Source organism: Stegostoma tigrinum, chromosome 7 (assembly GCF_030684315.1).
Source record: "Stegostoma tigrinum isolate sSteTig4 chromosome 7, sSteTig4.hap1, whole genome shotgun sequence".
Lineage (NCBI taxonomy): Eukaryota > Metazoa > Chordata > Chondrichthyes > Orectolobiformes > Stegostomatidae > Stegostoma > Stegostoma tigrinum.
Window position 1 is genome coordinate 44,328,472 of NC_081360.1, and position 24,661 is coordinate 44,353,132.

At 38.6% G+C, this 24,661-nt stretch overlaps 1 protein-coding gene across 1 annotated transcript in view; it reads left to right on the forward strand.

The window, feature by feature from the left end:
- ttn.2 (titin, tandem duplicate 2) overlaps nt 1–24,661 on the forward strand; it is a 339,406-nt gene that overhangs the window by 229,627 nt on the left and 85,118 nt on the right. The window contains exons 160-192 of the mRNA XM_059647196.1: nt 182–324; nt 1,319–1,442; nt 1,554–1,820; nt 1,941–2,038; nt 5,371–5,539; nt 5,631–5,897; nt 5,990–6,256; nt 8,252–8,530; nt 8,624–9,032; nt 9,131–9,255; nt 9,344–9,610; nt 9,721–10,008; nt 10,122–10,421; nt 10,522–10,824; nt 10,913–11,100; nt 12,034–12,148; nt 12,263–12,547; nt 12,840–12,991; nt 14,020–14,167; nt 16,218–16,395; nt 16,476–16,597; nt 17,069–17,356; nt 17,441–17,737; nt 17,849–18,035; nt 21,380–21,495; nt 21,704–22,003; nt 22,119–22,418; nt 22,519–22,624; nt 22,715–22,911; nt 23,009–23,314; nt 23,420–23,698; nt 23,806–24,105; nt 24,210–24,512. Of these exons, the coding sequence (XP_059503179.1) occupies nt 182–324; nt 1,319–1,442; nt 1,554–1,820; nt 1,941–2,038; nt 5,371–5,539; nt 5,631–5,897; nt 5,990–6,256; nt 8,252–8,530; nt 8,624–9,032; nt 9,131–9,255; nt 9,344–9,610; nt 9,721–10,008; nt 10,122–10,421; nt 10,522–10,824; nt 10,913–11,100; nt 12,034–12,148; nt 12,263–12,547; nt 12,840–12,991; nt 14,020–14,167; nt 16,218–16,395; nt 16,476–16,597; nt 17,069–17,356; nt 17,441–17,737; nt 17,849–18,035; nt 21,380–21,495; nt 21,704–22,003; nt 22,119–22,418; nt 22,519–22,624; nt 22,715–22,911; nt 23,009–23,314; nt 23,420–23,698; nt 23,806–24,105; nt 24,210–24,512 (7,473 nt within the window). The remainder of the gene's footprint in view (nt 1–181; nt 325–1,318; nt 1,443–1,553; nt 1,821–1,940; nt 2,039–5,370; nt 5,540–5,630; nt 5,898–5,989; nt 6,257–8,251; nt 8,531–8,623; nt 9,033–9,130; nt 9,256–9,343; nt 9,611–9,720; nt 10,009–10,121; nt 10,422–10,521; nt 10,825–10,912; nt 11,101–12,033; nt 12,149–12,262; nt 12,548–12,839; nt 12,992–14,019; nt 14,168–16,217; nt 16,396–16,475; nt 16,598–17,068; nt 17,357–17,440; nt 17,738–17,848; nt 18,036–21,379; nt 21,496–21,703; nt 22,004–22,118; nt 22,419–22,518; nt 22,625–22,714; nt 22,912–23,008; nt 23,315–23,419; nt 23,699–23,805; nt 24,106–24,209; nt 24,513–24,661) is intronic.

A 24,661-nucleotide genomic window follows, 5' to 3' on the forward strand; every position in this document is an offset into this window, starting at 1 on the left:
ATGCTGGCAATAAAATATGCAAATACAGGTTTAAAATTCCTTTATTACCCTTTTAGCTAGCCTTAGCCCTCTGGACAGTTTAAATAGTTACAGTCCGCTGTGAATGCTGAAATGCATCTTGAAATTTGAAAAGCAATTTTCTTGAGATTAAATAACATACCAATCTCTTTTGCATTCAAAGCTCGAGTGATCAGTTTACTCAGACCTCTGAAGGATGTGACAGTTACTGCTGGAGATTCAGCTACCTTTGAGTGTGAACTATCATACGAAGGAATTGAAGTCCAGTGGTTCTTGAAGGACAAGTTACTTGAACCCAGTGAAAGAGTATGTTGAGGAGTATTTTGTGTTGTTTCAGAATTCTTAAAACTCAAAGAGCAGTTAATTTTTTTGAGTGATATTTATAGTTCAATGAGATTTACTTGCACAATTACCCTGAGATTTTATACATTATTGCCTCTTGGTGGTTTGCAATTCCATTTTGGGAATTGTCTGCGCCATTTCAAGAAATGATGAGTTTTTGATGAACTCATTAAATTTAAACTATTGGGCATTACAAATCAATAAGGCTGTACATTAAACAATGTGTACTCTGCAATTTTCACTGCGTGTGGAAAACAGGAATTATTTAAAATAAAATGTGAAATACAAAAGCAAGATGCTTTAGATGCTAGGAGCTTGAAATAAGAACAGGGAAATATTGAAATATTGACAAGGTTGCCAGTAATTGATCTTGTAATAATCATTTTATGATCCCTTAAAAACAGCAGCCACTTATAAAATATGTATTAAAATTGACACAGTCTGTGGTGCTGAGCTGGTAATGTTATTAACTGCTATTGTTTATAATAAGGCAAAACATGATGAATATTCATGAGCACCATATGAATGTGTGAGGCTGCAGCAGCAAGGAAAGAAAAATATATTGATGGAACTATTAATGCATGATTTCCAAAACCTTGAATTTGTAAAACCAAACACTACTAACTTAAAAGTCCAAAATAAACTTGTTTTGCTTTCAATTATCCAAATGTGTCCAAAAATGCAGTAATAAATTTTAGGTCAAATATGGCATTAGAAATTTAGGAAATCGAAGGATGTGCAGAAATTTAATACAATTTCTTGGTATTTTGGAACAATTGAAATGTTACAATAGATTTATAAATGTTTGATATACTCCCACTTTTTGAAAGGTAGAAAGCATAATCAATATAAAAATGAGATTGTTGTTGCAATGAGTTATCTTTTTACTATTTTAAATACGATTTACATAGTCAAAGAGTGAATTTGCTAATAATCTGAAACACTTATTTTGGATCAGGTTGTTACTCGTTCTGAAGGCAGAGTGCACACTTTCACTCTCAGAAATGTCAAATTAGAGGAGGCTGGTGCAGTCAAGCTCACTGCTAAAGACTTTGCAACATCTGCTAAACTTATCGTTAAAGGTGTGTGACGTGGCATACCAATGAAATATCAGAGTTTTCTTTTCAATAAAAACTATATTCGAACACATATTTTACACTGATGTGTTAAATCTTAATTTAAATCTGATGCAGAGCCACCAGTTGAATTCACTAAACCTCTGGAAGATCAGACAGTTGAAGAAGAAGCCACTGCAGTATTGGAATGTGAGGTGTCCAGAGAGAATGCCAAAGTCATATGGCTGAAGGATGGAAAAGAAATTCATAAAACTAAGAAATATGAAATGGTTGTTGATGGAAGAGTTAGAAAGCTCATTATCCATGATTGCAAGCCTGAAGATGCTAAAACATATACATGTGATGCCAAAGACTTCAAGACTTCCTGTTTCCTCACAGTGGAACGTAAGTATTTCATGAACTTAAATCAATGGTATACACAGTTCATAACAAAAGCATTCTGCTCCCAAATTATTGATAAATTTGTTGCTATTTCTCGACCAATAAGATCTTGTTTCTTCCCAGCTCCTCGTGTTGAATTCATAAAACCTTTAACTGATCTTGAGGTGAAAGAAAAAGAAGTTGCCAAATTTGTCTGTGAAGTTTCACGTGAAAATGCAAAGGTTTGCTTTTTGCTTAAATCATTATATTCATTTTACTTTGGTTTAATTTTTCTGTTATGTTGATGATTAAAACCGAATCATTTTATTTAAGACAAGTGATGGATTAGATAACATTACATTCCTTGCTGAGATCTACATGTTTTCACTTTTAATTCACTTGATGTAAAATATTGCAATGGATGGCTCTTCATCGTGAAGGTAATTTCCCCATAGCCTTTCTTGTACATCGGTATTTCCTACACTTTAGGGTTGGAAGATTATACAGTTTCCAAAATTTCCATTCTTTCAGAGACCACATGAATGCACAAGGCCACTGATCCTCATTTCTTCTGCCCATGTGAAGGCTTTCAGTGCCTAATTATATATGAAAGATCCCACTACAGGGCCAGGTCTGACCTGAACCCAAACAGCCCAGCCACGTGCCATTACTGAGCTCCCCAACCCAAAACATCTTTAACCATTCCATTCCAAATACCAACTTTAGTACCACACTTCCTGCATTAGCCCGGTACTCCCAAAGTCAGTGTGCATGTTCTGTTGTGATTCATTATCTTTATAATAGCCACAGATTTCAAGGTCTTATGCATGAATGCGGGGTATCATCACCCTGTTTCTATGACCATGAGGTACTTGCACTCAAATGTGCCACGTGGCGTTTTTCAAGAGTAGCCAGAAGGTCCTGAAATTTGTAACCAATGGCACAATTTGAGATTTCTCGAGGCTGCAGTTGCATTCTGCTTTCCCTATTTGGCTTTCTGATATTGGGCCAGACCAAAACTTGTGAATCCTGTTATCCAGTGCTAGGACTGAAGGAATTCTGGAACGTGTTTATTAATCGTTAAATAACACTGCTCTAGACTGCTCTTTGTTTACACTTGCATAACATCCTACAATGCTCCTTAGAATGTTACTGTGACTCATTAAGTGGAAACACTCCTGTAAAGCAAGTTTTACATGATTTCTTCCAGCAGTTTCACAAACAAATCAATATTTGAATTTCTTTAAAACCTACATGGTTGCATCTGTCAGATTGGATGTTCACTTTAAATTAAACACTTATAAACAGAGAAAAAGAAAAAATCAGTGAAATTCTTATGAGTCCCTTTTCCACTCTCATAGAACAATCTGAAGTGAACTTGCAAATCCTAGACTTTTAAAACAATCACTGAAAACAGAACTAGTAAAGAAATACTTACCTAGATCGGGTCATTAGGTCAGGCCAGAATTCAGACAATTCAAACTACCCAGCTTAAACAGACATTTTTTTTATCAACCTCCGAAAACTGATGTTGAAGTTGGAAGAGGATCAATAATTGCATCAAAAAATTGTATCAGATGTTACTGGGCTCAGAGTCCTACCTGCATTGTTACTACTTTGTCACCATTCTTGGGTATGTCTTATCACGGTTATAGAAAAGATAGGCCAGGACAGAGGTTAACAGGAACAGAAGCGTAGCTGTAATGTTACTGGGCTGGTAAGAGGCTAGAGTCGTGGCCTTGAATTTCCCCAGAGTTGGGTGGTCCCAGTGCCAGAGCAGAAATAAAATATGACAAACCCAAACGGGGGCATTGACCTAGGCACCAGAAATTAAAAGACACACCTTGCATAATGCTTCTCACTTTTTGGGAAATCTTTCCACAGTCTTGCCAAATAAATGTCTGACACAGGCAGTCATGCATTACAGCCAATGCCCAAGGCTTCTCCATTGTTTTCCAGTGATATGCCCTATCCACGTCAACAGAGTAGACCCCTTGGAGGTGATGACACAGTGATGTACAGTACTAAGCAGCCTTAAGAATCATCAATATTGACTCTGAATTGGATGGCATCAGACAATAATAGGCCATGAAACTTCCTGCTGCATCCCAACTTTGGCCTTCTGTCAACTAAAAAAATAGTATTCTTCCATACAGAACAGCAATTACCAAACAGGGAAAACAGGATGCAACTGCAGCCTTGAGAAATCTCAAATTGTGTCATTGGTTACAAATGTCAGGACCTTCTGGCTGCTCTTAGAAAACACCATGAAACACATTTGAGAGCAAGTACCTCATGGACATATCTGGCTAAGATCAAATTAGTGTTTAATGCAAGTTTAACCACACGTCCTTGCCTTTTGTATGTTTTACCCCATTGGTAAAGTCCAGGATGCTATATTCTTCATTGACCATGTACTCAATCTGTCCAGGCACCTTCAAGGATTTTTGTTCAAATAAACCCAGGTCCCTCTGCTCCTGCACTTCCTTTAATTTGTACTCCACCTTCTCTGTCCATTCTTCCTATCAAAATGATTAAGCTCATACTTCTTTGTTTGGAATTTCCTCTACCATTTGCCCATACATTCCAAAAATCCTTGTACTTTTGAATTGCTACATTTCTACAAGTTTCAAAGTTTAACATTGACTGCAAATTTTGAAATTGTGTTGTATTCGCTGAGGTATTCGTCATTTGTGCCAAAAGAGCAGGCAGACCTCCTTCCACTCCATTTGATTCATCTGATTCTCATTTAGCTGCTCATATCCTTCCATTCTTATCACTCTCATTTACTTATGTAGTTTCCTACAACTGCATTTATGTTATTCACATTCTTTGCTGTGTAGACAGGAAAAAATACTTCCCGTGTTTTGGGATTAAACAGGAGAGGCTTTTTTGTGCTGTCAAATTCAGTATCAACAATGATTATGTTGCACAGAAAGTGCCCAAATAACACAAATTTTTCTACTCATTTGTGGGATGAGGGCTGGCCAGCATTTCTTGCCCATCCCTAGTTACCCCTGAGAAGGTGATGGTGAGCTACCTTCTTGAACTGCTGCAGTCCATCAGCTGTAGGTTGACACACAATGCCATTAGGGAGGGAATTCCAGGATTTTGACCCAGTGACAGTGAAGGAACAGCAATATATTTCCAAGTCAGGATGGTCAGTGGCTTGGAGAGCAACTTGGAGGTGCTGCCCTTGACCTTCTAGATGGAGGTGGTTACTAGTTTGGAAGGTACTCTCTGAGGGTCTTTGGTGAATTTGAGGAGCTGATCTGATTCATCTTTGCAAATATGACATCTGACCTTGACTAAAAGTTAACATGACAATTGCTGTTGCCGTATTAAGAAGATTCCAAGGAGATGGACATTTCTGTTTACACTTTCAGCATAGCTATCTATGGTGCCTATATCAGCTGCTAGACTGCAATTCCTCTATTGTCAGATTTATACAGTTCTTTCTGAGTAAATTTGAAGACAATATCTGCAGCATTTTAAACATGCTTCACATGCTGTATAATAAAAACAGTTGTGCAATAATCCTGAGCAAGACATAATAAATGTTAATTTATTTTAGGTGCGTTGGTTTAAAGATGGTGTTGAAGTAAGAAAAGGTAAAAAATATGACATTGTTGCTAAAGGAGCAGAGAGAATGCTTATCATTCACAAGAGCAGCTTTGATGATGAAGCTGAATACGAATGTGATGCAAGAACAGCTAAAACATCTGGATTGCTTACAGTTTTAGGTAAACAATCGCATGAAGCATAATTGAAATCCATTCAGAAATACATTTCTATTTATACACCAGTATTCATACACAATGCTTTGTTTTGCAGAAGAGGATGCTTTCTTCACAAAGAACCTGGTAAATGCTGAAGTTGTTGAAACAAACAATATTAAATTGGTTTGTGAAGTTTCTAAACCAAATGCTGAAGTCACTTGGTACAAGGGAGATACAGAATTGCCTGAAGTTGGTCGATATGAACAGCTTACAGATGGCAAAAAACGAATGTTAGTAATTCAGAACACTAATCCAGATGATGCTGGTGAATATAACTGCAGACTTCGAACTGCTCGGACTTCATGTGAACTTCAAGTTCATGGTATGTAATGTGATCAATTCTGATATGAGTTTGTTTTTACAGCCAGGCCTTAATTTTATCCAATGTAATTTATCCTCTTAATTTAATTGCAGAGTTGGCACCAGATTTTATTTCTAGACCACAAAATCTGGAGGTAGTAGAAGGAGACAAAGCAGAGTTTGTCTGTTCAGTATCAAAAGAGGCCTATGAAGTGAAATGGTTTAGAGGTGATAAAGAGCTGAAATCAGATGATAAATATGAAATCATATCTGAGGGCAAAAAGCGAGTGCTCATTATTAAGGACTCCATACCAAAGGATGAAGGAACTTATGCTGCCATGATTGATACCTCAAGAGCACCAGCAGAACTGACAGTTATTGGTAGGTCATACAAACTAAATTGTTTGCGTATAAAAGCTGGCATGAAAACTGACAGCAAATTAAGCATTGTATGCATACTGTCAAAATACGTTGCGTCTTGCTGAAAAGAGAGACAAGTTATCAAATCCATTCATCTTGCACCCTCAGGACAAAAGCAAGAATGGGGAAGTTTCAAATGGTCATAACAACTAATACCACAGAAGAAAAGGAACCCTTATACCTAAAGGGTTTTAACTCCTGTCATATCACAAACCTGTTATGGCACAGAAGTTGACCATGCTGCCCATCATGTCTGCACTGGATCTTTAACCCAGGCCCAATCCCCTGATGTCTTTCCCTCATACACACGCATGCTATTTCTGTCCAAATAATTATTCAATCTAAACGCCTTGCAAAAGGTAGAACTGTAATGCCTGGGATGATTGACGTTGCTGCCAGTTCATTAGCTCCACCAGATCGTCTGTTGAGTTGCCTAGACATTTTTCCAAAACAGGCAGAAGTAACCATTTCCGTTGGGGATAGATTAATTCAGTTAGCTAGATGGCAAGTAATTAGTTTAGAAAAATACCAACAACATGGGTTCCATTTCCATTCCACTGGAGGTAGACTTGGAACCTCCCTCTTCATCCAGTCCCTGACAATGGAGGGAAATGGCAAGCCACCACCGTCAAAAAGTGCCATAAGAGTGGCTCAGGTTCGTTTTGGCAGAGCACTCATGTCAGGACAATTTCACACACAGAATTTTAATTTAACTTCACTGCCTGATGGGCAGTATTGTGAAGCACACTTTGTTCAATTTTCTCTGCTGTCTAGCAAAAAATGGCCAGTACATGTCTTTAGCCATTCTCCTGTAGCAACACACGACCCAATCCCTCCCCTGGAGATTTCTCTGCACCCCGGCCAACTTGTTCCCGGCTGGATTGTTAACAGACCTAGTGCCCAAACTCCGTGATCTGCAATGAGATAGCTATTTAGGGTTTGCTATAATCACTGTATACATCTTAATAAAATTGAGTACTGGTAGTGAACACAATCAGATTCATGTAGATGTTTACAACACAGGGGGAGGCCATTCAGCCCATGGTATCTGTGCTGATCAACAAAGATCTGATTACACTAATCTCATTTTCCAGCTCTCAGCCCACAGCCCTGAAGGCAATGACAATGTAAGTGAATATCACAATACTGCCGGCCAGACAATTTCTATATTTGATCATGGGTATCGCTGGCTGGACCAGCATTTATTGCCCATCCCTCACTGCCCAATTTGAAGAAAGTGGTCAGCTGCTTTCTTTAACTGCTATGGGCCTTGCATTGTAGGGATATCCACAGCGCCATTAGGAAAGGAATTTCAGGATTTTGACCTAACTACAGTCAACTGCAAGGTTCCTGAAATCTTCTTCAATGTAAGCCTCCCAGCTTTGTGGAAATATTCTATGAGGTGTTCTTTCCCCTTCATTGCCTTGTGAATAATTCAAGATTTGCAAACATCTAGCAAGCATGCCTGTTTTAACTTTAACCAAAAGTGCAAAACTTTAACCAAAGCAGGTGCAGGAAATCAGAAGCAAAAACAGAAGTTGCTGAAAAAGCTTAGCAGGTCTGGCAGCATCTTTGGATGCAACTGAGTTCTGTGGAAGGATCACTGGATCCAAAATGTTAACTCTGATTTCTCTCCACAGATGCTGCCAGACTTGCTGAGTTTTTCCAGCAATTTCTGTTTTTATTTCTGTTTCTGCAAATGGGAATTAATGGGTTAAGGTAAGCAGGAGGTTTCTTGTCACGTTTTTCTTTTATTGGCTTTGGTACTGAAAATTAGTTTCAGGTTTGAATATGAGCTATCCGAGCCCATGTTGGGAAATATCACTTCGATCACTAATGTGACTTACCCTTAATGTTAACATTGAGGGAATAACCGCTTTTTATAAGTAGATAACTACATGTAAATATATTTAAACAGAAAATTATTGTTCTGAATGAACTTGTTTTCTTTCTCAGAACGCCTTAGGATAATAACTCCTATCAAAGACCAGGTAGCCACAGAAGGACAAGAAATTGTATTTAATTGTGAAGTGAACACCGAAGGTGCCAGAGCCAAGTGGTTTAAAAATGAAGAAACTATCTTTGATAGTCCAAAATATATTATGGTCCAGAAAGATTTAGTCTTTACCCTCAGAATCAGAAATTCAGTGAATGACGATCAAGGAAAGTACACCATTGCACTCACAAATAACAGAGGAGAACATGCACAATGTTCAGCAACATTACAAGTAGAAGGTAAATACTTTTCCTTGAATGTTAGACAGCCATACAAACATAATGCAAGTAAAGTGCTGTAAGTATTTTCCTCTTTTCTTCTAATTTAACCAGAGGAAGAATTGAAAATTATTGAGCCTCTTGAAGATTGTGAAACAATGGAGAAGAAGTCTGTCACCTTCTGCTGCAAAGTGAACCGTGAAAATGTCACTTTAAAATGGATGAAAAATGGGGAAGAAATTACATTGGACAAACGATTTCTGTACAAAATTGACAAGAAAAAGCATTCTCTTCTAATTAGAAACTGCACATTCAAAGACGAAGGCGAATACACTGTAATTGCTGGAAAAGACAAATCAGTTGCAGAACTTCTTATCACAGAAGCACCAACAGATTTCATTGAACATATTCAAGATCAGACTGTAATTGAGTTTGAAGATGCTACCTTTGAATGTCAATTATCGAAAGAGAAGGCTGCAGTAAAATGGTACAGGAATGGCAGAGAACTCAGAGAAAACAAAAAGTATGTTTCAGTTTATTTTCTTTGTTAAAACAAAAACGGTCATGCATCAAAGTTTCATATAGAACACCTGTATCTATCATAAACTTGTTGTATTGCAGGTATCAGTTTGAAAAAGATGGCAGTTTGCACAGACTTATCATAAGGGAATGTCGACCAGAAGATGAGTGTGAATATTCCTGTGGTGTTGAAGAAAGACGTTCAAGGGCTCGACTATTTGTTGAAGGCAAGTACTGATTTAGAAAAACAAGTGTACTGCACCAATTTTTAAAAATCAGAAAATGCAAGGCTAGTTGTTATTTTTTTCTTTCCAGAAATCCCAATTGAGATCATCAGACCACCACTAGATATTTTTGAGGCCCCGGAATCTGATGTTATTTTTGAAGCTGAATTAAACAAAGACAAAGTTGAAGTCAAATGGCTGAGAAATAATATGATAATTGTTCAAGGTGATAAACATCAAATGATGAGTGAAGGAAAGGTCCATCGTTTGCAGGTTTGCAACATTAAACCACGTGATCAGGGTGAATACAGATTTGTTGCCAAGGATAAAGATGCGAGAGCTAAACTAGAACTTGCTGGTATGTTAGTTTGAACACTTTGAGCATTCTTGAGAAATATTTCATTTTCTATCACTGTTTACACTCCAGAGATTTGACATACATTTGACATTTCAATCTTCTCACTGTAGCGGTGCCAGTAATCCGGGTGACAGATCTGAACCTTGTAATTGATGCTGGAAAACCATTCACAATGACACTTCCATATGATTCTTACCCACGAGGTGAAGCTGAATGGTTCAGAGAAGACAGTACCACTTCTGAGTATGTCAGTCTGCCCAAACAGAACATTCACACAACTGCAGATACCACTAATTATAGACTTTTTGATCCAAAGAAAACTGACAGAGGAAGATACAAAATTATTATTCGCAATAAACATGGAAAGGGAGAAGCGTTTATCAACCTGGATGTCATTGGTAAGAATACTTTGTTATGCATACATTCTATAATTATTGTGCTCGAAAATCTTTTCTTAAAATACCTTCTAAAATGCTTTTTCTAAAATAATAACTTGTTTTCCAATTTACAGACGTGCCAGGCCCAGTCCAGAATTTGAAAGTTACAGATACTAGTGATGGTGAGGTCAGTATCGCTTGGGATGAACCTGAGACTGATGGTGGCAGCAGAATCATTGGCTATGTCGTAGAACGTCGTGATGTATTGCGCAAAACATGGACCTTAGTTACTGATCATGCAGATAATACTGAATTTACAGTGACCGGTCTCCAAAAAGGAGTAGAGTATCTATTCCGCGTCAGTGCGAGGAACAGAATAGGTACCGGTGAACCTGTGGAAACTGAGACACCCGTTGAAGCTAAGAATAAGTTTGGTAAGTACCTAACCATATTTAATTACTAGCTTAAATTATTGACTTCAAATTATTTGTGTGGATTGTACACAAGATAACAAAAAGTGTCCTTTTCTATCAGATGTACCTGATGCACCATTGAATGTCCAAGTGAAAGATGTGAACAAATTTGGTGCCACCATTACTTGGGAACCACCAGAATATGATGGAGGGGCAGAAATCACCAATTATGTTATTGAATTACGCGACCGAACCTCTGTCAAATGGGAACCAGCTATGACGACCAAAGCCGATGAACTCACTGCTCAGCTGAATGATGTCGTCGAAAACAGAGAATATATATTCCGTGTCAGAGCAGAAAACAAAGCAGGTGTAGGAAAACCCAGCCCAGCTTCACATCCTGTGAAGATCATGGATCCAATATGTTAGTATCTTTTCAAAAACGTGTTTTTGTAAGAAATGCTCTCCAGTTTTTAAATTAGTACATTTACGAACTGATTTTCATTCTGTAGCCAAGCCAAGTCCACCCATTGAATTTGCCTCATCAAATCAAACCAAAGAGTCTGTGCAGTTGAAATGGGAACCTCCACTTAAAGATGGGGGAAGTCCGGTACTGGGCTACATCATTGAGCGACGTGAAGAAGACTCAGACAAATGGACTCCCTGTAACATAAGACTTGTTCCTGAAACAACATTCAAGGTTATTAACTTTTTTTGAATCTATAAACACATTAGCATTGATTTACTGAGGGCTAAAGGCAACTGTTGGTCCAGTGTAATTTTAGAACACAATTCAGTGATTGTCAGCTGCTGCTGAACACTGGTCCCTCAACACCTCCTCTTCTCAGATTTCTGACACATGTAACTGTGCATTGACCTGTAGCTGCAGCATCGTACATAGAACTGGCCGAACTGATAGGTCATATGGGTGTTTTGGAATCAAGAATAAGCTTCTTCTTTACATGATTATGCATAAGACAACATTTGTTTCATTTAATCTTGCAGGGTAATATGTGGAATTTAAAAATAACTTGTTATTCAGCCATGAACAACCTCATTGCTCATTTCCTTTGCACATTCCTGTTTGCTAAGATGGTTGTGAATCAACCAGATGATGTAGGACAAGTGTGATATTTGGGCCAAACCAAGTTTGGGTTTCAAGAAATCATTTGATTAGGAATGCAAATTTGCCAGATTTTCAGTACGATGGCTGTAGGTCAGAGAACTTTAAGTAGGTTGAGGTTTGTCGAGCATGGACCTCAGCGGCCTGGTGAAGAAATGAGGCCCTGGTGTACTAAAAGTACTTCCAACAATTTTACTAGTGATAGAGGATATTAAGGAAGACAAGATAGGAATTGGACTGCAGACTCCAAGTGGAAGTGAGTGAATATTGAAATAGGCAAAGAGTTGAATATTGCTAGCATTTGAAGAATGAATGGAACTATAAAGATGATGGGAAAGGTTGAGCAGAGTCAAACTTAGTTTTTAAAATGAGTTTTGCTAGATACGTATGAGTCTCCAACATATATGGCCAACATATATGGCTTTATACTTGCTGATGGCTGGGAAAAATGTTCAAAGAATACTAGTACTTTTTTTGATATTGCATCTGTTTTTATTTTTGACATTACAGGTTACTGGTCTGAAGAAAGGAGTAAAATATTATTATAGGGTATCTGCTGAGAATGCAGCAGGGGTTTCAGATCCTGCTGATACTCTTGGACCACTTACTGCTGATGATCCCCATGGTAATGAATCTCCTTTTCTAAATAAGAATGCATTACAGGCTATGAAACTGAGTTTCTTTTTAAATTATGACAACTTGTGTAACTTTTTAAGATGGCTTACATTTTCTATTTTAGTGGCTCCTACCTTTGACTTGAGAGCATTCAAAGATGGGCTTGAGGTCATTGTTCCGGAACCATTGAAGACTCGTATTCCTATCTCTGGCTACCCCATACCCATCGCAAAATGGGCTTTCAACGATAAACCTCTTGAAAGCAATGATCGTGTGAAGATGGAGACAACTGCAACATATACGCAATTGTTCATTTCTCCCAGTGAGCGTCCCGACAAGGGACTGTATAAATTGACACTGGAAAATGATGTGTCATCTGTCACGGGAGAAATTGATGTAAATGTAATTCGTAAGTATCTGAATATTTTCAGAACACAATACTCTAATCATTTCAAAATGATTCTACAGGGGCTTCCACATACAGTAAATCTTTAACATTTAAACATTCTAACATGAAAGTTCAAAGAAGTAAATGAAAATGTAATCAAAGAGATGAGTTAGAGGAGGTTTTCAAAGATTTAACAGAGAAGCAGAGATACAGCCTAATGTGGATTAAGAGAAGAAAGAAGTTATGACAAGGATTTGAGCATAAAACAATAAAGCTGTAAGGTATAATATACTTTGTTGTTATAACTTTGCAGAGCGCCCAAGTGCACCAAATGATTTTAAAGTGACAGAAATTGGTAGAAATACAGTACATTTGGTCTGGGAGCTACCAGATGATGATGGTGGAAGTCCAATCACTGGATATCTTATTGAAAAACGTGAAATTAACCGCAAGACCTGGACCAAAGTAAGTCATGAACCGTGCTAATCATAAATTTACCTTTGATGTATAAGTGTCAAGCTAATGGTTCAAAAATTGTAAGCTTTTTTCATTAAAGTAATGAATTTAGGCTGGAAACAAAGCAATTGTTATCTCCCAGGAAAAATAATATTGTAATGCAGAAGTGCACAAATTGAGATATTGATGGAAACAAGCAAGAATAGATCTACTCAGATGTCAGTTCACAAGGTAGCTCCATTATTGCTATGTCAGCTTTACCCATTGCAATATTGAAGTCAATCCTGTGTCTGTACCTTTCTGTACCCTAAGGCTTCAGTCCAGATTTAAGCATTTTTATTCAAATTCATTTGCAAAATTTTCTGTTTTCTTTCTGAGTCTTGTTCTGTTTTCTTTCCTTGGAAATCCTCATCTTGCTGGCACTACAGAGACAGAGAGAGAGAGAAAGAAGTTTGTTAGGCCTATATTCTCTTAAGTTTGTTTGAGGATTTCCAATATTCTTCATTTCAGCAAGTGTTGCGCCTATAATCAGGTAAATCTCAAAGTGAGGTAGGAGGGGCTATTAACAGCGTACTTGCATCAATTTCCTGTCCATCTCCTGGAAAGGTGCGTGATGACACTGGCTTACATTCCACACTGAAATTAAAGTGGTCTCAGCAGTTCAAACAGTAAAATCAGAGCCTCTCCTTGCCCTTTATTGGATCTTTGGTCTGAAATTCTTCTGTAGCTGTACACCAATACCCTCATGGGCCAGAATTAGGTTTACAGTTATTACAAAGCTACCCAGAAAGCAACAGTGGCACTTCAATCTATTGTACATCATCTATGGAGGAAGAAAGCAACACCTGGCTGTATTTGACAGGAGCAATAGCGACATTTCTATTAAGGCTCCAGGCCCGAAACGTCAGCTTTTGTGCTCCTGCGATGCTGCTTGGCCTGCTGTGTTCATCCAGCTTCACACTTTATTATCTATTTCTATTAATGTTTATTAGTGTTTGTTATGTTTCTGATGAATCATCGTATTCTGTGATTTCTAGGTAATTGATCGACTGCAAGATTTAGAATTCTCTGTCCCAGACCTCTTCCAAGGAAAAGACTATCTGTTTAAAGTTGCTGCCTGTAACAAATGTGGCCCAGGGGAACCTGCATATATTGATGAACCTGTTAATGTGTCTGCACCAGCAAGTAAGTATTCATCATATATCCTGAATCTTAAGGTACTTTTCTCTTTGGAAATGGAGTCAAATAGATCAATTTGGTTTCATTTTAAATGCATGCAGCACAGTTCCTCAAGAAATATTTCATAGTGCACCACTACTCGCATGCTAAAATATATTATGTTGATAAATTCAGAGAGAAATATGCCGCGATCTTTCTGAGAGTGATTCAACAGGCAATTATATGTAAGAGCTATCAAGTGATTTATATTGAAGATATTACTTTAACCATTCTGTATATTTAATCCCTAACCTGGATTGCCTCTCATCTATATCAGTTACTATCTCTGTGGGATGGTACCAGGGAGAATCCTGTGTACCTCAATGCTGGGACGGAACTTCCATCATGCCCCTATTTTATCATTTTTGACTCCTTTCCTTGCTTGCTTACATCTTTGTCTCTGCAGACATCTATCAGGAAGCCAGTCAAATGATCCTCAAAATGCTTCAGCACTTGTAACAATCCCTTGGCAGTATCCCCACCATGAACCTGCTATAGTCTCATTCAGGAAATTACTTTTGGGTTCCAGTGTCGATGATGGATGGAATAAAAGTCATACCTCACCAGAACATCGACACAGAAAATCCCATTCTTTATTTAGGGTGGCATGGCTCAGTGGTTAGCACTGCCGCCTCACTGCACCAGGGACCTGGGTTCAATCCCAGCTTGGGTGACTGACAGTGTGGAGTTTGCATGGTTTCCCCATGGGTTTCCTCCCACAGTCCAGACATGTGCAGGTTAGCTGGACTGACTGTGCTCAATTGCCCATAGTGTCCAGGGCTGAGCAGGTTAGGTGGATTATACATGGGAAATGCAGGGTTACAGGGATAAGGTTGGGGGAGTGGGTCTGGGTGGGATGCTCTTCGGAGGTTCAGTGTGACTCAATGGGCCAAATAGCCTACTTCCACACTGTAGGGATTCTAATTAAATTGAATTTTGTCATTTATATAAATGATTTGGATGTAAACATAGGAGGTACGGTTAGTTTGCAGATGACACTAAAATTGGAGGGGTAGTGGACAGCGAAGAAGGTTACCTCTCAGTACAATGGGATCTTGATCAGGTGAGCCAGTGGGCCGAGGAGTGGCAGATGGAGTTTAATTTAGATAAATGTGAGGTGCTGCATTTTGGGAAGGCAAATCAGGGCAGGACTTATACGCTTCATGGTAATGTCCCGGAGTGTGTTGCTGAACAAAGAGACCTTGGAGAGCAGGTTCATAGTTCCTTGAAAGTGGAATTATAAGTGTTTAGGATAGTGAAGAAGGTGTTTGGTATGTTTATCTTTATTGGTCAGTGCGTAGAGTATAGGAGTTGGGAGGTCATGCTGCGGCTGTACAGGTCATAGGGTAGGCCACTATTGGAGTAACACATGCAGTTCTGTTCTCCCTCCAATAGGAAGCATGTTGTGAAACAAGAAAGGGTTCAGAAAAGATTTACAAGGATATTGCTGGGGTTGGAGCATTTGAGCTACAGGGAGAGGCTGAATAGTTGGGGCTATTTTGCCTGATGCATCAGAGGGTGAAGGGTGACCTTACAGAGGTTAAGAAAATAATGAGGGGCATGGATAAGTCAAATAGTCAAGGCTTTTTCTCCTGGGGTAGTGGAGTCCAAAACCAGAGGGCATAGATTTAAGGTGAGAGGGGAAAGACATAAAAGGGACCTAAGGGACAATATTCTCACACAGAGGGTGGTGCATGTATGGAATCAGCTGGCACAGGAAGTGGGGATGGCTGTTACGATTACAACATTTAAAAGACATCTGGATGGGTACATGAATAGGAAGGTTTGAAAGGCATATGAGCCAAATGCTGGCAAATGGGACTAGCTTTATGTAGGATATCTGGTCGACATGGACAAGTTGGACCAAAGGGTCTATTTCTGTGTTGCATATCTCTATGACTCCAAATGACCTGTTTTATCATTAATCATACATTGATTTAGATCCATATAAGTATGCTTTAATTCTGTTTTTGACATTTTTGAACTCAAGATTTTCATTTGTAATTCTACGTTATAGCTGTTCCAGACCCACCAGAAAATGTTAGATGGAGAAATCCATCTGCCAGTGGAATTACCCTTACATGGGAACCACCAAAATATGATGGAGGGTCAAGAATTAAAGGATATTTAGTAGAAAAGTGCCAACGTGGTGCTGAAAAGTGGGAGCCATGTGGAGATCCAGTTAATGAATTGAGGTTAGTTACATACCTACTTTTCAAGTATTTACTATAAATGGTACATCATTAATGCTAAAACTGGACACTTTGTTGAATAGGTTTGAAGTGAAAAATCTCACTGAAGGGGAATGGTATTCATACCGTGTTAAAGCCTTGAACAGACAAGGTGCCAGCAAACCAAGTAAACCCACAGATGATATACAAGCAATTGATCCAAAAGGTACATTATTCCTGAGCTAAATTATTTTTTCATAACACATTTTTGCTAAACCTAAGCTTTATTAAAAGATTACAATTCTGCTGTAAGTGTCATCAGATTTAATTCACAAATATGCACATTATGTTAAGCATTGCCAATTTTGCAAATTGAGCTAGTCTATAAGAAAATAGAACAAGTAATTAAGTGACTTATTGTAATGAATACTCTTACAGCTGAATTGCTTTGTTAAATCAAGTGGGATTATGCAACTACACAGAAGCTCATAGATAATTCTAATTTATATTAGTAACTGGGGACTTGGAAGAGCTACAAATCACGTGCACAATTTTCATGCATGATTCTACAACCAACAATCAATCAAATGTGGTTTCACAACAGAAGCAAAGTTTAACTGAATTAAACCTGTAATTTCCCTTTAAAATGCGTCATGTTTGAACTAAATTGATAACACGCTTTTTCTTTCCACAACAGAGGCTCCAGAGATTCATCTTGATGTTAAACTGCTTGCTGGCATTACTGTGAAAGCTGGAACAAAGATTGAGCTCCCAGCTTTTGTCTCTGGGAAACCTGAACCTAGAATTACTTGGACAAAAGCTGATTACATTCTGAAGCCTGACGACAGAATAACAATTGAGACAAAACCTGGTCATTCCACTGTGACAATCACAAATACCACGAGGAGCGACAGTGGTCCCTATATTATCGAGGCAGTAAACACTAGCGGCCGTGCCACTGCTGTTGTTGAAGTCAATATTCTAGGTAGCTAAAATGCACTTACTAAACTTTTCTTATTCTTGCAATAAATAAATTCACTCAAACTCATATTATTTCTTTTACTTACAGACAAACCTGGACCACCAGCTGCATTTGATATCACTGATATCACAAATGAGAGCTGCGTCTTGACATGGAATCCACCTAGAGATGATGGTGGTTCACACATTACCAATTATATTGTGGAATGTAAAGCAGGGACTAGTGAAATATGGAACAAGCTGTCATCAACTATTAAAGAAACTAAATTCAAAGCAACACATCTCACACCATTAAAAGAATATACATTCAGAGTCCGTGCTGAAAACATGTATGGCATCGGAGAACCAGCTCAGCATGCTCCAATTATTGCTAAATATGCTTTTGGTATGGAAGAAGATTATTTTTACATCACAATTCTAACATTTGTTACATAATGTTTACATAATATGCTGTTTAGATTTTCTAAAAACCCTTGGAAATATGATTGTATATTAGATCCACCTGGTCCTCCAACACGCCTGCAAGGCTCAGATATTGCCAAGGATTCATTGACATTGACATGGTCCGAACCAGAGGATGATGGTGGTAGCCCAATCACTGGATATTACGTTGAAAGATATGATCCAGAAACTGACAAATGGGTTAAATGCAACAAGATACCTGTTAAAGACACAAATTTCAGGTAATTATGACAATGACAAGTTATAAATGAACCACGTTTTGAAAATTTCAGCAATATGTTTTGATATCTGTGATATCTAGACTGATAATTTGATTAGAAATCTCCTGTTGCATTCTTCACAGTAAAAGGTATGAAACTAAAACTTCTTTCACCTTGTTCCATTTTCTGAACTCATTCTGACTCACACTTATCGATTTGTTTATTTACCCCAATTTAAAGGGAACACAAATATTGTGTCTTGAAGCTGGGAGCGCACAAGGAATACCAGGGCCGAGAGGTTGGGTATAATTTTAATTTCAAGGCCACATGACCATAAATTCTCCACGTCACTTGAACAAATTCACTACCCAACCAGAGCCAAGGTAGAAGTCAGAATTTAGTGGACTCCTGCATCTCCTGGCCCAGATAGAACCTGAAATTGAATCTAATTCCTTATTCTCTTCTAGACCATGTTTCTCCTCCCAGCACGTCTGACTTGATTGAAAAGCTAACAGTGCTTCATTGCTCAAACCTCCAACTAATGGTGCAGCTGGATGGCATATTTAAAGCAAAATGCTGCATAACCTTCCCACTGAAAATCTTGTTCCTGGAGTGGAGAACAGATGCTAGGCCCAGGAACAGGAATTGTTATCCAGAGCTATGGAGAGCAACAAAAGAGTAGGGTCTTGAATGAGGAGTAAATGAAGCCTGAGATCTGGCTGTGGAGCAATAAGAAACTATCTTAGTGCCTGAAGGAAATATAGCTTGGGGAGAAAAAAGCTTTTCAGTTTTGCTTGTTTATTTAGAAGCATTGTACAGTTTTTTTTTGTTTTCCATCTCTAAAACAGCTGCTTCAGCAAAAATAATTCAAGAATCCAAAAATAATACATGCTTTACTTACTATAATACCAACATTTTTTCCAAAAATCACTCTACCTTGCCTCTTCCAATTCCATCCCTTGCAACAAGTGTGAGGAGCTCAGAGTTATTACTGTCATAAAGATCGAGATTCAACTAGTTTTGTCTCATGCCCTATCCTTTGGAACAAAATTTCCAAAAATGTCTACTGCCCTGGAGTCACATTTTTCTTTAGATTGTATCCCATCTTCTCTCTTCCACCTAATCTTGTCTACCTCCAGCTCTCTTGATTCTGTTCCAACAATACTGTTCACAACTCACTGTCTGTTATGAGAAATTTAGATTTCTGGTCTCTAAGGGTAATAATACTTCCATAGTTCGATTGTAAAAACCTATAGTGAGTCTCCCACAGTCGATTATCTAAAAATCAAACCAACGCTGCTCTTTCTGGGCCCCATGTTAACTGACATTTTGAATAGTTCCTTCTTCTTGGATAACATCCCAAACTCACTTTAGACCCAGCTTTATCTCTCCTCTCCTCAAAAAATCCTTTTCTTGACACCCCTAATCTTAAAAATTATTGTTCCCTCCCTTTCTGCTCCAAGGTTCTTGCAAGTATCAACTCTGTGCCTGATTTTCATGTTTGAATCTCTCCAATCAGGTACCTTAAATGGCCCTTATTAGAGATACAAACGCTATTTTTTATCAATGTGGTCACCTGCCCACCTCATCACTCTTCCTTGATCTCTTTTGTGATTTATGCACAATAGACGGGTGGCACAGTGTCTCAGTGGTTAGCACTGCAGCCTCACAACGCCAGGGACCCAGGTTCAATTCCAGCCTCGGGCGATTGTCTGTGCGGAGTTTGCACATTCTCCCCGTATCTGCGTGGGTTTTCTGACGGGTGCTCCGGTTTCCTCCCACAGTCCAAAGATGTGCATGCTAGGTGGATTGGCCATGCTAAATTGCCCATAGTGTTCAGGGGTGCGTGGGTTATGGGGGATAGGTCTGGGTGAGATGCTTCAAGGGGTGGTGTGGACCTGTTGGGCTAAAGGGCCTGTTTCCACACTGTAGGGAATCTAATCTAGACCACACCATTCCCCTCCTCTGGATCTCCTCCATTATCTAAGTCTCTGAATTTACCCTAACTTGGGTTCCAGTCTTATCCGCTTGATTCCTGCCAGAAAGTGATCACCAATGGCTTCTCATCACTCTCTTGTTTCATTATCTCTGGACTTTCCCAATATTCTATTGTTGCCCCTCCCTTCTTGTTCTTACTGACATGCAACCCTAAGTGAAAATACATCATTTTTCCACATATATGCTGACAACTGTGGGCACTGTCTGTGTACGTGTAACTGATTCAAGTCTGTTCAAGAAACTAGTTCATCACCTTTTTAAGGGATGAATAATATATGCTGGTCTTGCCAGCAACACTCATATCCCATGAATGATTTTTTTTAAATGACATTGAATTCTATGGCACTGTCACGTCCTTGGACACCTCCACAGTTTCTGATTGGATATCAGATTAAAATCTGGAATTAAGAATTTACTCATGGCCATGAAACTGTTGGCAATTGTCAGAAAAACTCATCTGGCTTGCTGATGTACTTTAGAGAAGAAAACCTGCCATCTTCATCTGGCCTGGCCTACATGTGACTCCAGATCCACAACAATGTAGTTGACAGTCAGTCGTCCTCTCTAAGGGCCTAGCAAGCCATTCAGTTCAAAGGCAGCTGGGGACAGGCAATAATAAAAATGCTGGCCAGCCACAATGTCCATGTCCCATGAATGAGTAAAAGATAAAGACAAGCAGCATGACATTTTGAAATTTGTTTATGGGATGTGGGTTTCGCTGACTAGGCCAGCATTTATTGCTCATCACTAGTTGACAGGTGAGAAGTTAATAATCAACCACATTACTGTGGATCTGGAGTTGCACATAGGCCAGATCGGTTAAGAATGGCACATTTCCTTCCCTAAAGCATATGGGTGAACAAGCTAGAACATGTTTCAAAAGTAGTTTGTTTGCTGTAAAATGTTTTGGAACATCTGGTAGCCATGACATCAAATGAATAAACTCCTCCTTAAAATCTATCTCTTTGCTTTAGATTTAGTTTTCCTGTTATGATTTCTTCTTTTTCGGCTCCATATCAAACATTTTTAAAAAACGGATGTTTCTCCTGTTAAGTGTCATGTGGAGATTTTATTACGTCAGAGGCATTATATAAATGCAAGTAATTGAGAGATTTTCTGGTTAGTTGCTGAACTTGTGATTAGTTTTGTTTTGCTAAGGCTGAAAAGGATTAAATGTGTAGCTGAATTTTGGCTGATCAGAATGTTTTTGAAGCTGGGAGAATGCAATTTTTGATAATTTCAACTTATTGAGCAATTCACATGAGCAAAAGCAATCTTGTCTTTATGATCATTACAGATTCCAGAATATTAGATAAACACAATGCATACAAATTGGCATGTGTATATTCATGTTTTGCTTTTAACAGAGTGAAAGGACTTACTCCAAAGAAGAAGTATAAGTTCCGTGTTCTGGCAGAGAACTTAGCTGGTCCTGGCAAGCCGAGCCAGGAAACAGACCCAATACTGGTGAAGGATCCAATTGGTAAGTGCGCATTTTCAACTCAAATTTCGTAGTTTTTTTTATACTGGAGTAAATTTTGTCACAAAGATTTTGCCTGCAACCAAAAAATATTGGAAATTGCTCCTGTAATATTCCACCATCCATTGGGTGTGTGCAAGGCCTGATAGAATTGAGCATATTATGTTTACCTAAGCATTGAACAGTAATTTTCATGTAAACTGATTTATAGACCCACCATGGCCTCCTGGAAAACCTAATGTTAAAGATGTGATGAAGACTTCAGCGTTCCTGAACTGGACTAAACCAGAACATGATGGAGGAGCAAGGATTGAGTCTTACGTTATTGAGTTGCTGAAGAGTGGAACAGAGGATTGGGTTCGAGTAGCTGAAGGTGTTCCAAACACTGAATATTTCCTGAAAGGACTGATGGAAAAACAAGAATACTCATTCCGTGTTAGAGCAGTAAACAAAGTTGGTGAAAGTGAGCCCAGCGAGCCCAGTGATCCTGTGCTGTGCAAGGATAGATTAAGTAAGTTTTACTCAACTTATAGGCTATATGTATTGCATATCAACTTTGGATAACTTTGGAAAATGCAAAAGTCTTTTTGTTTCTTTAAATACAAGAGTTGTTTCCTTCCCCACAGATCCTCCTTCCCCTCCACGTTGGCTACAAGTTGTTAACATCACAAAAAATACTGCTGATCTTAAATGGACACCTCCAGAAAAGGATGGTGGCTCTCCAATAACAAACTATATAGTGGAAAAAAGGGATGTAAGACGAAAAGGCTGGCAAACTGTTGATACAACAGTAAAAGACATCAAGTACACAGTTACACCTCTTTCAGAAGGTTCTCTGTATGTGTTCAGGGTTGCTGCGGAAAATGCAATTGGACAGAGTGAATACTGTGAACTAGAAGATTCAGTACTTGCTAAAGATACCTTCAGTAAGTTCTTCTGTGGTTAAGAATTTCTCTTGCACTCTGCATAATTATTTCCTTCTTTGAGTTCTTTACGTCTGACATACGTATTTTGATTTCTCTCCAGCAACTCCTGGGCCACCATATGCTCTTACAGTCGTGGATGTAACCAAGAGACATGTTGAACTGAAATGGGAAGCTCCCAAAAATGATGGCGGACGGCCAATACAGAGGTTATTATAGTTTTGTTTAATTATTCAGCACACTTTAAACACATTACAGTTTCTTATAATGCTGATGAGTCCCATGCAATGTTTGTACAGGTATGTAATTGAAAAGAAAGAGAAGTTAGGAACTCGCTGGGTTAAAGCTGGCAAGACTGCAGGACCAGAATGCAGTTATAGAGTCACTGATGTAATTGAGGGCACCGAAGTTCAATTCCAAGTTCGTGCTGAGAATGAAGCTGGCTGTGGGCATCCAAGTGAACCAACTGATATGCTTACAATTGAAGACCCAACTAGTGAGTAGAAACAGAAATTTAACAAGTATCACATGAATCACTTTGAATTTTGAAAACAAATTGCAGGTAAAATTCAATGTAATTTTGTTGTATCCAGGTCCCCCATCTCCTCCTCTTGAATTACACGTGACAGATGCAAGCAGAGATCACATATCTATTGAATGGAAACCACCAGAGAAAAATGGCGGTAGTCCCATTATTGGCTACCATATTGAACTTTGTGAACCAGGAACAGAGAAGTGGATGAGAATTAATTCTCGCCCAGTCAAGGATCTGAAATATAAAGCAGTAGAAGGCGTCATCCCTGATAAAGAATATGTCTTCAGAGTTAGGGCTGTGAATGCCATTGGAGCAAGTGATCCATCTGAAATTTCAGAAAATGTTGTGGCGAAAGATGCTGACTGTAAGAGTTGATGTCTTTTAAAATGGCTACTTCTTTGATCTTAAATTGTTCTTTGAAAAATAAAACTACATTTTTCATTAAAATTTTGAAAAATTACTTTAATAGGTAATCCAAGCATCGAAGTGCTGACTCAAGATATAACTGTTGTGGAGGGTGAGAAATTAAACATCCCTGTAACCTTTAGAGCTGTACCAAAGCCAACAATTACATGGTATAAGAACGGACAGGAATTTAAAGCAGATGATAGGGTGACTATGAAGAGTGCCTATAACCTTGCAACGCTTCAGATTACAAACAGTGTTCATGCTGATGCTGGTGTCTATACTATTAATTTGGAAAACAAACTGGGTTCAACAACAGGCACCATCAATGTTAAAGTCATAGGTAAATATTCTGAAGTGAAATGGAGGGAAACTTGCTTATTCATTTCCTTATCCGAGAAGCTTATTTTTAGGCAAACATAATACACTTTTTTCTTTGTTTTAATTAAGGATTGCCTGGTCAATGTAAAGATATCAGAGCATCTGATATCACCAAGAGTTCTTGCAAAATAACCTGGGATCCTCCAGAGTATGATGGTGGCAGCCCAATTCTTCATTATGTTCTTCAACGTCGTGAGGCTGGCAGAAGAACATATACACCAGTAATGTCTGGTGAAAATAAACTAAGCTGGCCAGTAAAAGATCTTATTCCAAATTGTGAATACTATTTCCGTGTAAAGGCTGTGAACAAAATTGGTGGTGGTGAATACACTGAACTTCGCAACCCTGTTATCGCAGAGGATCCAAAGCGTAAGTATTCTGGGAGAAATGTCATCATTGGACAACATATATCAATATAGCCTATAATCATTGTGATATGTTGAATACTCATTTATGGCTGTAATTTTCCTTAGAACGCCCCGATCCACCAGTCGACCTGGAGGCCCAGGATCCAACTTCAAAATCGGTAACACTCACGTGGAAACCTCCTCTTTATGATGGTGGCTGCAAAATCATGGGCTATATCATAGAAAAACTAGCTAAAGGAAGTGAGGAATGGGAGAGATGCAATGAGTATTTGGTTCCTGTTCTGTCCTACACTGTAAAAAATCTTACGGAAGGAAAGGAATACCAGTACCGGGCACGTGCTGAGAATATTGCTGGAATCAGTGATCCTTCAAGAATAACTCCAGGAATCAAAGCAGTGGACCCAATCGGTGAGTATTTTCTTCACATTAGCCATTAAATGGATCACAACCTAAATGCTTTATTTTTATAAATGACCAGCTGAGGAAACAATTATGCAGTAATTTGAAGGCTGAGCAATTCAGCAAGGAGAGATTTTTTTTAACAATTGTTCTGGTTT